This window comes from Notechis scutatus, chromosome 4 (genome assembly GCF_049901735.1).
Source record: "Notechis scutatus isolate UNSWTSFEM ecotype Mainland chromosome 4, rNotScu1.2, whole genome shotgun sequence".
NCBI classification, from domain to species: domain Eukaryota; kingdom Metazoa; phylum Chordata; class Lepidosauria; order Squamata; family Elapidae; genus Notechis; species Notechis scutatus.
Genome location: NC_142012.1, coordinates 124,213,295 through 124,228,646, shown reverse-complemented (window position 1 = coordinate 124,228,646; position 15,352 = coordinate 124,213,295). Strand labels below are relative to the sequence as shown.

The following is a 15,352-nucleotide window of genomic DNA, read 5'->3' as shown; positions in this document are numbered from 1 at the left end:
ACCAGACAAGGGCAAGTAGGAATCTGCAAATACTTCGTTGAATTTATTATAGTTTACCAGATAGGATGGAAAACTCTCCATCCCCCAGCCAGGCCAATAGTTTTACCACTGCTCTCTAGTTGGAGGATAAGCAGAGTGTGAGGTGCTGTACCTTAGTAATGTTAAAGAAAGGGGACTGAAGTGCAGCCAATTCTTTCTTGTATATCCCTACATATTTCAGGAGAGCATAATAGATTTCTCTGCTGAACCCGAGACAGGGAAATCGCTGGCCACTCAGGAGTTCCCTAGGGCACTCAGGTCGATCTGGCAGGGTGGTAACAAGAACGGTTTGGCTCACTTACCATTCTGTACCACAGCAGACACTTGGACCAGACAGACTTCCTGAATATGGATAGTAAATGAGAGCAGTGTAGCTTGAAACCAAGACACAGAGAAATGATGTAATTTCTCTCATTGCTATCTGTGATACTGCAGACTGCATCTTTTCCACCTTAGACATTTGGTACTCCTAGAAGTAGAATAGACATTCCTATCTTTCCCAACTTCTTCCACAAACACACTCCAAGACTGCCGCGTCTCTGCTCCTTCAAGCTTACCTCGAGCTGCTTGTAACTGCTTACGTTCAGCTTCGCGTTCGGCCTTGCTCTGCTTGCTTCTCACACCAAGGGCACCTGTCACCAGCCTCCTGGCCAGAGCAGCTGAGGTCTCGGGACGCTCTTTGGCAGGTTGCAGGAATTCTAAGAGGAGGGGAAAGCAGATGTCTCAATATCTGGAGTTATTGTTTCCATTGATAGGATCGGAAGAGGAGCATATTTAAATATTAACAGAGGGCTCTCTTCCCCAGAAAATAGGCATTCCTTTCTACTTAAATATAACACGGCAGAGTGAAAGATTGGTAGCAACTTTAATAGACCTTCCCATGAAACTGGGGGGGCGGGGGGGGGGAAGAATAGTAAAGAGGACATGTCGCAATGAACTTAAGAAACCACTGGCCAAATATACAAGTCCTAGCCGGTTGCTATTTCTCCAGAACCATTAATTCTACCTCCATAATACTGTGTTGAAAGCAGATCAGGGGACACAGCAGTGTTAACATTGTGCTATTCACTTTTCAGTCTCATAAATGTTGGACAACACAGGACTGGAAAACTATTTTTTTTTAAAAAAACAACAAGCAGCAACACATCATATTTGCCTGAAGAGTGTCTTGGGAATTAGCTCAGCCAACAGCAACCCAAGAGGGGATGTCCCAGCATTTCATAGGATTGATCCTTGTTAATGTTGCAAAAAGCACTGTTCAATGCTAAGAGGACACACCATCAACAGATGTTAGTGTAGCTCTTTCACCGGAGAAGCGTGCACAGGATTCTAAGGGCTAAGTTTAAGAGGGAATGATGGATATTTCCAATGGAACAGTTTTCTTCATCAGGAGGCATTTTTATCAGCAGTGAGAACCAGAACTAATCAATCTATGACAACATGTGCAGAGCAAAGATGGATAGGACAGTTGAAGCCTGGTATAAAATCAGATGGCCTCAGTTAATACCTATAGGAAGACAATATATATTACAGGTATGACTCAGCAGCTAGAAAAAAGGTTAACCTGGGAGATTCTTTGAATCTTTCAGGACTTACCCGCATAAGCTCTGGCTTTGGTCCTTGCAGCTCGTGTAGCTTGTGACAGGGGACGGGTTTTCACCACCAGATGTTTGGTATTGAGAGCGTCCCGTGCTATGGTGAAGAAAGGCAACGTCAGATGAGAAATGAGAGTGGACAGGAGCCCCCCACTCAACCAATGCCGTCATCCAGCACCTTCCATTCAAGGACACACCAGCAGGTCTGGTTCTCGGAAGCAGGACATACCTGTGATGGGACTGGAGAAGATACCCAGAGCATGGGTGTCATCTATCCATTTAATGTCAAAACCTTTTTTCCTGATGAAAGAAAAAAACACAAAAGCAAGCTGGAAAATTGGCAGTGATCCAAAAAAACAGCAAAATCTATCAAATTACGTGCAGCTTCAAAGAAAATATACGGTTAGGAAATGGATGTGTGTTCACTTGAATTTCTCACTGCAGGACAGGAACAATCCTTAGAGGATGGGAAGAACACAGTATTTCCCTGATGGGTGGCAATAACATACCAATCCTGAGCATCATTAGAAAAAGCTGATGATAACAGCCCTGAGGCTTCGATAAAAGAAGCAAGCAGCCAGACAGTGACTCTTAAACAAGTTACATCCCGGCCCCTTCAGCTCGGAGGATAGACCACACTAGAAAACACAAGTGAGAAACAGAACCAAACTGCTTACTGGTAATGGCAGAAGACACACAGCAGATCCTCAGTGCGGAATTCTGGTGGGAAGTCATAGATTTCAATGACATGTGGCAGCTCAGAGTCACTCATGTCCTGATCAGCTGGAGAATAGTTGTAATAATCAAAATGCGGCTCCTGTAGCCTTGTGCCACGGAGAGTGCAGGTAGACAGCTGGAGGGAGGGCAGAGACTAATTATAAGCACGAAGAAGCGCAGGATACACAGCAAAACCGTCTTTTGTTTCGATCCTTTTTTTTTTTTTTGGAAAGCAGCATTGGCCACAAGTAGATTCCAGATGTCATTTCAGGGATCTACTCCATTGTCTAATTTCACATCCCAATCCTGAAACCAACAGCCTCGGTCTTGTCTCATTGGAAACCTCTATGTCAGCTTGGGTGTGGGTGCACTAGCTGATTGATGGGGCCATAGACTCGGCTCTGGAAAAGGATTGATCATCCATGGGAGATTGGGGGTTATTGATTGGGTGTCTCCTGCTGCTTGCCTGCTCTTTCCCCAGTTCTAGGCGGATTTCTCCCTCACTGTTTCCAGAGGAGGAAGCTGGAATGAACATCTGCTTCAGTAAGAATCCATCCGGTAGGAAGGCATTACTTACATCCAAACCAATACCTGAGATAGTTGCAAAACGCAGTTAGTAAAGCAACTATTGCAAGCAGCATGGTGACTGGATGTGGCCAGAATAGATGGGAGATAAAATGCTAAATGCAAGACTGTGGCACAAAGAGAAGATCTGAGTCCATGTATTCCTTAGAATGTGTCCTAGTAAACATCTTTAAATAGAGGTGTCCAAATAAATTAACACATTAATGCATAACAGTTAATGGCAATTACAGCCAGTAGTAATTAAATGTAACACGAGATGTTTATTTTGCAACTGGAATAGCTATTTCCCCAAAAAAATTCTTGGACCTACTTTTCTGAAAATATTGCCCTATTCTTGTTTAAACTCCATGGACTTCTGACTGTTTTGGTCTAATAGAAATTGCTGATTATTATCTTCAAAGTCTAAAATGATTTGAGACCAGAACACTTTGTTATCCTTGCACTTATTTGTCAAGTCCAGTTATTCTGCTGCCAAGAGAGGGCAAGTGGTAGAGATGCATTACAAGGTTTTATCAGTGGCAACACCTGGCTATGGAGCCTACGCCTAATGCAGACTCCTTTTCAAAAAGAGAGCTAAGTTGTCTTTCGTGTTTTTAAAATCTTGCCTCCTGCTGTATTTGATTGGCTTTGTTTTACTTTTTTATATGCACTCTAGTTTTGATTATAGCTGATTTTTGCCTGATCTTCTCAGGACTTAAACGCAATGCAAAACAATGTTTTGTACACAAACTCATAGAATGATTATATTTCACAAAGAAACCACAGGTCTGACATGGTTTTCAACCCTAAATCAGAAAGGCCACTGAAGCCTTACTTTTACTTCAGCAGGGAAGGGACCACAGGTTCTACAAACATACTTGAATTGGCAGGGTTCTTCTTAGGAAATCTTTGATATTGCCACCAAACCTGCCTCACAGTAACAGAACGGACATTAATCCTTGCACCAGATTGCTTTGTTCTGGCTATTCCATTTTGTTCCAAAGACAGGTCTCTTCCAATAAGGATGCCAAGTCATTCTGGCTGTGTTGTGATTGACAGATAGATGCAGATTACTATTGCTGCTGCTGATCTGTTGGCAGGAACTCTTGTCCTGGGTTTTTAATGGCATACATCAGCACATACCCTGTTGGCAAGGGAGACTATAACTCAAGCAGATTTCTGTGTTTTTTTTTCTTCAAGCATCCATACCAGGACAAGCCACAGTTCCACAGGGAGGCTCTATAAATTCACCTCTCAAGTCAATAAAAGACAATAATTCAGATAATTCTTCCTGGAAAGTGGATTTGCAGTAGGAGCAAATAAGAAAAAGATGGCAATCCAGAGAGGAAGAGGTGGGAATTGTCGCAATAGGAACACAAGGATGCATCTTGCTGGGTTTAATAAAACTAAGGCATGAACCTGAGCACCCAGAGTTCAAATGAACAACACTACAGCCCAGCAGGATCGGGCCTCAGACATGCTTGATGGAGCAGAGTGCTCATAATATCAAGTGGCATAGAAGATTATCTGAGATTGTGGAATGCATACTGCATGAGCACCCCTGCCCTTCACAAACCACTGGGTGCAAGGAGGATGACAAGTCAAAACAGGACAGTTCACAAAATGCAAAGATTAGAATTTGCCTTTAGGGACCACTGGAAAAAGAAGACATGGTTTCTTAAAACTTCCCACGTATATAAATTGCAATTTTAATTGTGAAATATGAGCCAGACAGACAGCTGCTCATGCATATGTGCATCAGGTAATGCGGTGTGTATATAGCTTTGTATTGTTACAAGTATGTTTAAAAAGGTTCATACATAATGAGAGTGTGAGCCCATTAGTGTTGGAACTTCCTATCATGAATTGCCTAAGGAACTGTGAACTTAACTGTGCATAAAATCAACCCAGCTTTTGTTTGAAAGTTTCCTTTCCAAAGAGTACTCATCCTGTGGTGGGAAAGGTTGTGTTTCTGGATGCCCAGGCACTGAGGGGAGGGAGGGAGGGAGGGAGGGAGGGAGGGAAGGAAGGAAGGAAGGAAGGAAGGAAGGAAGGAAGGAAGGAAGGAAGGAAGGAAAAGCAGGGTAAAAAACCAAGTAGTAGAGGCTGCAGAAACCTCACTCCCATTGGGAAATTAAAGATTTTCGTATCACTTGATATACCTTTCTTGAAAGAAAAATGATTTTCTGGTAGGGTTAGATTAGATAATCTTCAAATTTAGATTGCAGAATAATAATTTTAAAAATCCACTCAAAACTTTAGGGTTAAGAATCAAGTGGTGTAATATCAAAGCGAAATACTAACTTTCCTTGGTAAATGAAAATATTTACCCAAATGATTGAATCTTGTTGCTTTCACCAGACAGATAAGATCACCGCAGCCTTTAAAATCATACATGAGCTGTCCCCACTTTCAGCCCTTTCAATACAGCCACTAGTCATGCTGGCTTGAAATGTTGAGAACTGGGATCCAATACTATAGGAAAGGCTAAGGTTTGGGAAGTACAGGGCACAAATCCTAATTTCACATATATCACCTAAACCAGGGGTGTCCAACCTTGGCAACTTTAAGACTTGTGGACTTCAACTCCCAGAATTCCTCAGCCAGCAAAGCAAGTCTTAAAGTTGCCAAGGTTGGACACCCCTGATCTAAACATATACCTTTTCCCTCACACCAAAGAAAAACACACATATTTGTATTCCTTCCTTTCACTTCAATACTTACAAAGATGAAGAGTAAGCATGATGCTCCTATCTTCCTCACGTGTAAACGCTAAAGACATAACACACAACCTATAATCACATTAGAAGTATTTTCTCAGGAATATGCCAAAATTTCCTCGCTTTTCTCTTTTTCCCATGTATAACCCTCTCTCCCTATCCTGGCTCTTATATAACAAAATGAGTTAGATTGACCTTAGAAAACTCACTGGGGCAAATAATAGCACAGATCCTGCTTTATTTAGATATGAGTTGTTTGTGAAGGATTGTTTTTTTTCCCCCATCCTCTTTTTTATCTCACCTTAGTCTTTCTTCAGCACAAACAGAAAGATATGGATAAATGCACCTCTGCATTAACAAGGCTACAGCGGCTGCAGAAAAGCCAAATTCTACTTTTTACCCTTTTACAGGAAATTTCCATTGGGGATTAAATGAATAGCATTTTAAGAGATCTCATACAATAACATATGCAAACTCATTTAAAGTAGGGGCACATCTCACAGTGAATATAATACCAAGGTAGTGCTTACTAGTGTGAACTCTCCCTTTGTTCAATTAGGTTGCCCACTAAAATTTTTTGGAATGCTTGAATACTGATTTTTCCCACATGAACAAGGCATACAGCTCACACACAGCCCAAGATCTGTCACTGTGTGCATCTCAAGTCCTGTTTTATCCACATAAAATCTTGTACCTCATTAAAGTGATACTATGGGTAATTGGTCTCAACAGAAGTCTTACACGAGCTCATTTTTCTGGCTATTGTCCCATATTCACTCTTTTTATTAACACAACATTTTTCTTTCTTAAGGTAAATTTGTGGCATTGCACCCTTTCGTGAGGCCCTCTTAAAAGAATCTTTGTAAATCCACCTGTTTCATGATCCTGGAGCCCTGTTATTTCATAAGCCTGATGAAAGGTCCTTTCTGGCAAGCAGAGGGGGAGATAAATCAAATCTAATAACATGGATTGTGAAAGTGTCTTATTGATGCAATCACACACAGAGCTCCATGTTCATTAAAGACAACATGAGGATCCCAAACTGCACACGCACATGCACACACTTGTAAACTTATTGGTAAGCAAGCAATGGTGGTTGAGACACTCAAAAGAATGGGTCAGGCTCAGGGGATCTTACTGCCATATGTAATCTGACAAAAATCTTGGTCTGGATATGCTGCAAATCAAACTTCCAGCAATCAGATGTTTTGGGCTGCACTTCTCCTTCTGCCATTTTTGATGATTGGTCACAGGAAGCTGCAATTCAGAGTTTTGTGGGGAAGCTGCCCTAAATCAGTGACTTCATAGATTCCGCTATGAGACCCTCCTAACGAAGATCACTTGATTGTTTTCATTTGGATCCTGCCTTCAAGGTTAAAAGATTATGTGTTCCTGTGTTGGTTTGCTTTTCCTTGAAGTGTCTGTGGCACATGGAACTGCCGGGTTTTTTCAAAGTGCAATAGTACAGGGTCTCCAACCTTGGCCACTTTAAGCCTGGCGGACTTCAACTCCCAGAATCCCCCAGCCAGCAAAGCTTTGCTGGCTGGGAGATTCTGGGAGTTGAAGTCCGCCAGGCTTAAAGTGGCCAAGGTTGGAGACCCCTGCAATAGTACAATTACTAGAATTGAAGAAGTCTGTGAGCTGTAAGAGGTGCCTACTGAAAAAGGGTCAAGAGCCTGCTTCATTGACAGGCTGTATCGCCCAGCTTTTTAAAGAATCAAAGAATTAAAAAACATTTTACCTCCACTTTCCCAGCTAGGGAAGATGCACTTTCTGCCAAGCAAAAGGAAAGACGTAGGAGAAAAGAAACGATCCCTAACTTTAAGATTTAATGCACAAAGTGTACTGATATAATTTCCCTTATAAAAGCAGGCGCAGACTTAGTTCAACCAAGCACAAATATTCTACAATGCGGAATTCATGGTAATGCAAAGGGATCACTGGCTTTGCGGCTGGAGCAAGAGATACTGTACCTGGTTAAGCGTAGACACCCATTTCCTGACAATACCAACAGAGCAGACCAAGCCTATAAGGAAAGCAAAGGACACAACCCTAGGCGGGATAATCTACATGGGTTTTCCTTTCCAGATGCCTACTAGCATGCAATATAATTTTTGAACTGTAAACTGTCCAGAGTCATTGATGGGTGGCTATAGTGAATGAACGAACGAACGAACGAATGAATACAAATAATTCCCCTGCTCATTTTTCAGCCCAACGCACCAAGCAAGTTATCACAGCTGCAGAAAAAAATGTAAATGATAAGATGCTCCCTTGCACAAGGATTCGTTTGCGCTTGCTGGGCACAGGTGAAGGATGCCCGGTGCCTCTGAGGCCTGCCTATATTGTGAAACAGACATCCAGTGCCACTGATATGTACACCGCAATTGCATTCCTGCTTCTCTTCCTGGTCTGGGAAAGAAAGACTGCACTCGAGGTGCTCTCATGTCTGCTGAAAACACAGGAAGGTACGGAGCTCTTTTTGGCCATATATGCCACATGTGTGATCTGGGTTGGTAGATTATCTGCTTAGTAAGAGAGATTTAATTTCTAGACTGTAAACAAGCGGAATAAGCAGTAGTGAATCCACAGCCATTTCCTGTCAAAGTGGGCCCCGCAGAGTTTTAGCGGGTTCCATTATAGAGAATTTAGGAGGGCTTATGAGCTAAGCCTTGGTAATGAGCCTTCTTAGTTAATTTCAGTGGTTTGCAGGAGCTATTAAAGCAAGCCGAATCAACTCAGATCAACCCTGACTCCTGAGCAGACTGTATGTAGTTTGCAGCAATATTAGGGTACTTTGTTACTTTAGGTACCTTTGTGACACTCTGAAAGTACAAGGCCGTGATATTGATTTAAGCTTTAATAAGGGTCCTCAGCCATCCAGGCCAACACGGAGATTTCCTTGTAAACTGACGGCAAAGCAGCCCATTCCCTGGGCTGTGCTTCTCATTGCCACGCACTCAGCGCTACCCTTACAGGGCAATATGCTAACAAGCCAAAGCCAATTAAAAAACTGCCATTTTCATGAAGCTTCACAGTCCATCTTTCCATGCCTGGTGTTCATCATGCTGAAGCTGCTCGATGGCAACGCAGGCCCCGCGCGCAGCACTTCCGCCTGCTTGATTACATGCATTTTATATACTGTCAAGGGAGGGTATTTCTTTATTGCATTCCAGGGCCTGGCCTTGCTGAGCTTTTAGCCCACTGCAGGTGTTGGGATTTATCAATAATCGTTCATGTTGCTTGTCTTTGTTTTATGATTTCATCGCCAATGTTTGTGCTACAAGCTAGCCATGCAGGAGGCAGAATTTTCTTCCAGTTCTTACCACAGACCATGCATGTTCCCCCCTGCAATTTGTCAAAGAGAACAGGAAGCACGTAGCCCAAAAATATTATTTAATGCACATCCCTGATAAAGAGTTTTTCTGAGTGAACCACTAAACCTCACGGGTGGCGGATAGGGGAAAAAATAATACAAACCTCTACTAAATGTTCAAGAAATGGGTGTGTATTTTCACCAATAGAGTTGGAGCTTTTTATTATTTCTGGAATTTCCCTTTGGTTCTTGTAGGTACTGTAGTCGCCATGTTAGTATATTGAAGCAAACAATCAGGAGTCACCTTTTCCAACTAACATATTTTATTACGAGGCATGAGTCTACGCCTTTTAATAAAGTCTATCAGAAAAGGGATTATTGGACTCCAGTTTTTTACTTCCCAATTTTCCTACCCCTGTATACCATTTTCCAATGACATTGACTCTCCTTCACCTCCCAATAACATGCAGATAATGCAAAAATAAAAAAAGATTTAGAAACAATACTAGACTAAATTACAAAACCATGTAACAAAATATGTATTTTGAATGGTTTTCCAGTTTACTCTCAGCATCACGGTTTGAATTTTTCAGCAGATAATTCTATGTGTGATGATTATGGTTTGATCTTCCAGGAAAAAGCAGGAAGTGACCAGACTGAGCTAGCTTTGATATAAACGTATTCTAGAATCGAGCTGGCCATATCACATGCCTCTGACATGCAAGCAGTTCTCACCATTTTGCTTCAACTCTGGAAAAACAACAACACCCAGAATACTCACCTGCTCCAGGAACTGTGGATCCAAGCAATCCCCATCATCATTAAACAGGGCGTCCCAGCTCTCATCGGCCATGTTGTCAGCCTCGCTGTGACTTACAGGATCAGTGCTGGTGTCAGTGGTCTCTTCCGAACTAGATGGCACACAATTTGTGGGTTGTTCTCCTTTGTCTTCAGAGGGATACTGCAAGCTTGTACCCAGTTCCCCCAAAGCTGGCTTTTCCACTCCCAAGGGTGTCCCTGTTCCCTCCAATATGCTTCCTGGACCACAGGCCACATTCTCAGAGGCAGACTTCAGAGACCAGCTGGAAGTCTCCTTGGAAGGACAAATTGGCTCCACATTACTTCTGCTGTCAGGGCTCTGGTCAACCAAGTCCAAAATGCTTTCCGCTGTTGTCAGTGCAGCCTTAGCCTCAAATGTGTCAAATTGATACCGGCCTGTCTCATGACAGAGGCTTTTCTCCTTATCATGTTCACTATCACCTGCCTGTAACTTTTCATCACCTGCTACCTTAAAGACACAATTGGGCAGATCATCTATGTTCTCAGAAGTCCTGTCTGAACAACTAAAACCTATAGACACGTTTGAATTATCTGGAAGCTGCTCTGCATTCTCCAGGAGGTTATGTGTCTCCGCCTGAATTAAAACGTTCCCACTACTATCCGCAGTCACTCCAGCCTGATCAGAGATAAAGTTAACCGAACGATGGGAGACACAACTCTCATTCTTGTCGCCATGCTCACTTGCTTGCGGTGAAGCAGGAACACTCTCCTTTGTATCTTCAACTCGATTACATTCCTTTGGCTCTACCATAGCACATTCTAAGATGCTATTGTCACTCACTGCTGTTTGACTGGAGTTGCTTTGCTCTGTACATTTGCATGTATTATACTTGGTTATGTCCGTAGGAAACAGGCTGCTTTGATCAATGTGCTCCAGCAAATTACAGTTACTTATGCATGCCAAATCAGAATTTCCTTCCTCTGTGCAGATGGATGGACTACCCTTATATGTCCCTCTGTTATCTGGAATCCTCTCGTTTGCACTTCCAGATATACTGTTCTCTCTTATTCCAGTCAGTTCTGAACCACCTTTACTTAAAGGTTTTGTTCTGTTGTTCTTGCAAAGCAACTTGCTATCTTCGCTTAGCATTTTCTGTTCCAAGTAATTCTGCATCCCGCCTTCACCTGGTCCTACTTCTTCTGAGACCACTACTGTCCTCTTGGTCCTGCCGGTGTCCTGCCTTTCTGATGGGCATCCATGCTCGTTTTTCCATGAGATGTTGATATTACTAATCTCTGGCTGGAAATCTGCCATTCTTTCCCCCGAGACAGCAGGTTGTACAGTACAGCACTCATGTGCCTCTCTTTCACGCACTCCAGTGAGAGTTGGGTCTGGGAAGCTGGAGGAAGGGAACAAGGGATGGGATGTGGCCTTCTGAGGGAACTTTGGACTCTTCTCTCCCTGAGCCTTTCTGCCTAGGTTTCTTTGGCAGAATGCATCACTATGGCTTGAGTCCTGGGGAAAAGTTCTTCTCTCTTTCTGACGAGTCCTGGCATTTCCCGGATCATTCTGAGGCAGTCCTTTCCTAGTTTTAGCGTTTTGTCCTGCCTCGCATGCTTTAACACTCTCCTTCTCTGTGGTGGAGCTGTGACTCTCCCTCCCACATTGGGTGGCCACGGAAGGGCCACTTTTTGAGACTGCCATCTCACGTCTTGCTCTTGGGACATACAAAACCATGTCCGGTTTCCTAACTCGTACCCTGGTTTTGTCTGTATCTGGCTGCATGGTGTTATCAATATCTGTAAGAGAGTGAGGAAGACAATCAGTTCAGTGCAGCAGCAGTTATGAAAATTAGCACAACGTACTAATTAATATAGAATTCATCAGACCAGATTTGAGGTGGTAGTACTTAAAAACAATTGTTTTGAAATAAGGAAAAAATAGAGGCAGAACCCAAAGAGTAAAGCAGAGCTGGTTGTGTATGATATTGTACACAAAACAGCATCAGTAACTGACATTCCTCTGCAGAAAGCTCCATTGCTTAAATACTTCGGCATTTTTATTATTATTTTGATCAATGAATTACTTGAGCATTTCTTATAGGATTTTGAGGCCATAAGATCTCCTTTTTGGTTTCTTTCTCTACTGCTAAACATTTTCTGATGTTGCTCTCAAGAAAGAAGGATAATCATGCCTAAATAAACCACAGTAATTTTGCACTAGGCACAAAAAGTAAGAGAAAGATATAAATCATGCTCATACAATGGAACCTAGTATAGCTTGTTATTTTTAAAAGCTATAAGTAAGCTTCAACCTGCTGTCTTCCTGCATATTGGTACCCTAATCCCAGCTGCTTCATACTCTAATCAAACTCCTCTCAAGGTTTTTATCAGCTTTGCCACTATCCTGTAGGAAATCACAGTGGTGTTTGTCATAAGCTCAGCTATCCTTACAATACCTCAAACTCTATCCAAAACCAAAAGTTTGCATGTTGTACTTAAAATCCACATGAATACTTTTGTTCAAAAAGATTTTGAGAATAAGACAGTTACAGAATAAGTATGTTTAAGGATAGGTGAAGTAGCAAGTAAAATAGGTATGCAATGAGAATAAGACAGTTACAGAATAAGTATGTTTAAGGATAGGTGAAGTAGCAAGTAAAATAGGTATGCAATTTTATTCTATATTGTAATTCTAGTCTCTAGCCTCAAGGCTCAAGCTGCTGCACATATCATTCAGTGTCTCTGCTCTAGAGTGGGAGAAAAAAAATCTTTTAAAAAATACTCAGATTTATTAACCTACACTCTGCACAACTAGCTATTTGCTTTTCTCTTCATTTAAAGAATATGTGCAAATCTCTGGAATAAAAATCAGTCAAGACTCTCTTTTGTTAATTAACAAATTAATAATTTTTGACCATGTTTCTGTAAGACACCCAATTTCTATTTACCCTATCACATTTTAAATGTGTTGTATATTAACTGACTGGCCAGACTAGCAGATTTGAAGAAAATTGCTTTTATAAATGAATAAAAATTGTATAAATTTTGGAGCAATTAATGAAAGGAAGCAGAACTCTCTCTAGAGGGTGATCAGATAATGTTCTACTGAGTCAGTGAAGACTAGGGAAGTATTTACCAATTTCTGCATGACATAGAGCACCCACAAAGTTCAGGAACAGTAGAAAACCTGCCTTATTATACTTTTTGCTTATGTCCTTGCCTGAGAGACTAGGGGGCAGACCACAACTCAATGATAAGACTACATGTTTTGCATGCAGAAAGTGATAGAAAAGAGTTCTGCTCTTCTGGTCAAAAGAATCACTTCCGTTTCAGTGGACAATACTGGCTGGATATAGCATAAAATGGCGAGGTACAGATTAAACTTCCTGTTTTCCTACTTCTGAAAAGGAAGCAATGAAGGTTCCTTGACCAAAGTTTTTTTTTTTTTAATATTGAATCCATCATTCTTTGGGGAAAATAGGAAACAAACTATGCAAGCAGGATAATATTGTATAAAGAACTGAAGAGATATAAGTCTTTGAGTTGAAGAAGGAGTTTTCCGTGGCTCGCTTGCCTGTTTCATCTGAAGAACTAGGTCTAAGCGTTCAGTGGCTTTGTGGGTCTACAAAGAGCTCTAGTCTCTAACACATTCTATCCTTCCTGTCTCTATATGGAGATGAAATGGATACTTACTTAAATCTACTAAGCTTTATAAAGGCAAAAGGAATCACCCCCTCCTCCTATCTCCCTCCTTCCCCCTATCCCCCTCTTCCTCTTCCTCCTCCTCCTCTTCAAATGCCATGGAGGGGATTTTGCTATATGCCCTTTTCTCTTTTGCAATTGCATTCCCCTGGATATGTAAGAAGTACAGTATATATATTCTAAACTGACAGGTTCCTAAGGGACAGATCTAAGCCCCTTAAGCAAAAGATCGACAGACTATAAAATGTCACATGTTCCAAAAATATATAGCATATATGGTATTAAATGATGGTTTGCACATTAATAAGGCAAGAGCAGAGATACTGTATTGAACATACCACAGGCATATAAAGAGCTCAGTTTTATGCATTTATCTGTATCGCCTAACAACAGTTATTGAGCGAGACAGGATTTATGACAGGATGGCAGTATTTACACAATGTGCTTTTCTGGTTCAACAATGGGGTAAGTGTACTGTGAGAATATTACAGCTCAGAAAGTAGTAGGGCAGGAGAATATTCATTTTAATCTCCCAAACGCGGAGTTTATTCTAGTTTAAACAATTCAAGGTGTTGGATATAAATTGTTTGCCTATAAATCCCTATTTGGCATAGGGCTTGGTTATATGAACACCATAACCCAGTCAAAATGGGGAAGTTTCCTAATCCAACCCAGTCAGTCCTCCAAGAAAGAGTTGGAGCTTTTAGAGAATAGTGAAGAACTAATAAAATAAATGAAACCTTGCTTGATTAACTTCTTGGAAAGATCAATGGATATCAATATTAACTAAGATACAATTACCCTTGCACTTATTTTGTTGACAAAGTTCAGAGTAAACAGGTGGGGATAGTCTAAGCCTACCTTAATTCATCCTAGCCATACCAATGCAAAATGATATGATGTCAGATGCAAAAGACCAGGTCCACACGTGAAGTTCCAATTAAACTGATGTATTACTATTCACGCCTATGCACAAGAATCTACTCAACTAATGTTTAGCAATATTTTGGCAGTAGATAAGGGTCAATGGAATTCAAGAGGTTTCCAAGAGGGGTTGGACTTAGTCCATTTGTGGCTACATAGCAAGTCTAGGCTGATTCCTCTTTTGACTCCACCCTCAGGTTCCTTAATATAAACTCCCAGCTAGAAAATTTTCAACAAAGAATTGTTACAAAAAATGAACATTTAATTCAGAAAATGGAAGGTAAAACAGAAGAAATGCAAAAAAGATAGAAGAAATAAAAGAGGAAAACCCCCGGTTCTATCTACCATTCCTTCTCATGCATCTGAAGAGGTTCAAAACCATCCACAAATGTTAGAAATGCACTCATCATAAAGTGTATACCCATACAGAATCTTCTTCATTTGCCAGCTATCTATAAGAATACCAGTTGGCATTTCCTGCCTTGGATCAAACCCATTTTCAACCAAGAAAGAGAACAAAGAATTCTGGACATGCAGGGAATTTAATATAAATGCTTTGAGGATTCCCAAAGTATCCAAGAGATTCCAATCTCCTCTTAAAAACTTCCAGTGTTGGAGCACCCACCATCTCTAGAGCCAAGTCGTTCCACTGATTAATTGTTCTAGTGGTTAGGAAATTTCTCAATTCTAGGTTGGTTTTCTCCTTGATTAGTTTAACCATGGAGAAATAGCCCAATTTACACTTGCAGCAGATTACAACAGGCTAGCTTACCACTCTCGGCTACATTTTTAAGTTTGAAATTTTTTTCATGATTCAGAGCCAAGAAAAAAAAAAAGCAAGGTACAGTCTCCCTTCATTGTAAGTCCATATTCACTTCCAAGACTGAAACAGTTATATTTGCTTCCTCTTATTCAATTCCCCTCAACCTGAAACCTAACCACTACCCCACGGGCCCAGGTACTTGCAGCCCCCTTCTGCCAGGCGATATTTA

General features: G+C 41.3%; 1 protein-coding gene across 6 annotated transcripts in view; it reads right to left on the bottom strand.

Moving 5' to 3' along the window:
* Positions 1 to 15,352, bottom strand: part of R3HCC1L (R3H domain and coiled-coil containing 1 like) — a 39,472-nt gene that overhangs the window by 2,757 nt on the left and 21,363 nt on the right. For all 6 annotated transcript variants that reach the window (XM_026676050.2, XM_087964738.1, XM_026676132.2 and 3 more), the window contains 5 exons: positions 9,733 to 11,531; positions 2,312 to 2,487; positions 1,864 to 1,934; positions 1,636 to 1,731; positions 597 to 737 (listed from right to left, as the gene is read on the bottom strand). In XM_026676050.2, coding sequence (XP_026531835.2) covers positions 597 to 737; positions 1,636 to 1,731; positions 1,864 to 1,934; positions 2,312 to 2,487; positions 9,733 to 11,517 — 2,269 coding nt within the window. In that variant the 5' untranslated portion in view covers positions 11,518 to 11,531. The remainder of the gene's footprint in view (positions 1 to 596; positions 738 to 1,635; positions 1,732 to 1,863; positions 1,935 to 2,311; positions 2,488 to 9,732; positions 11,532 to 15,352) is intronic.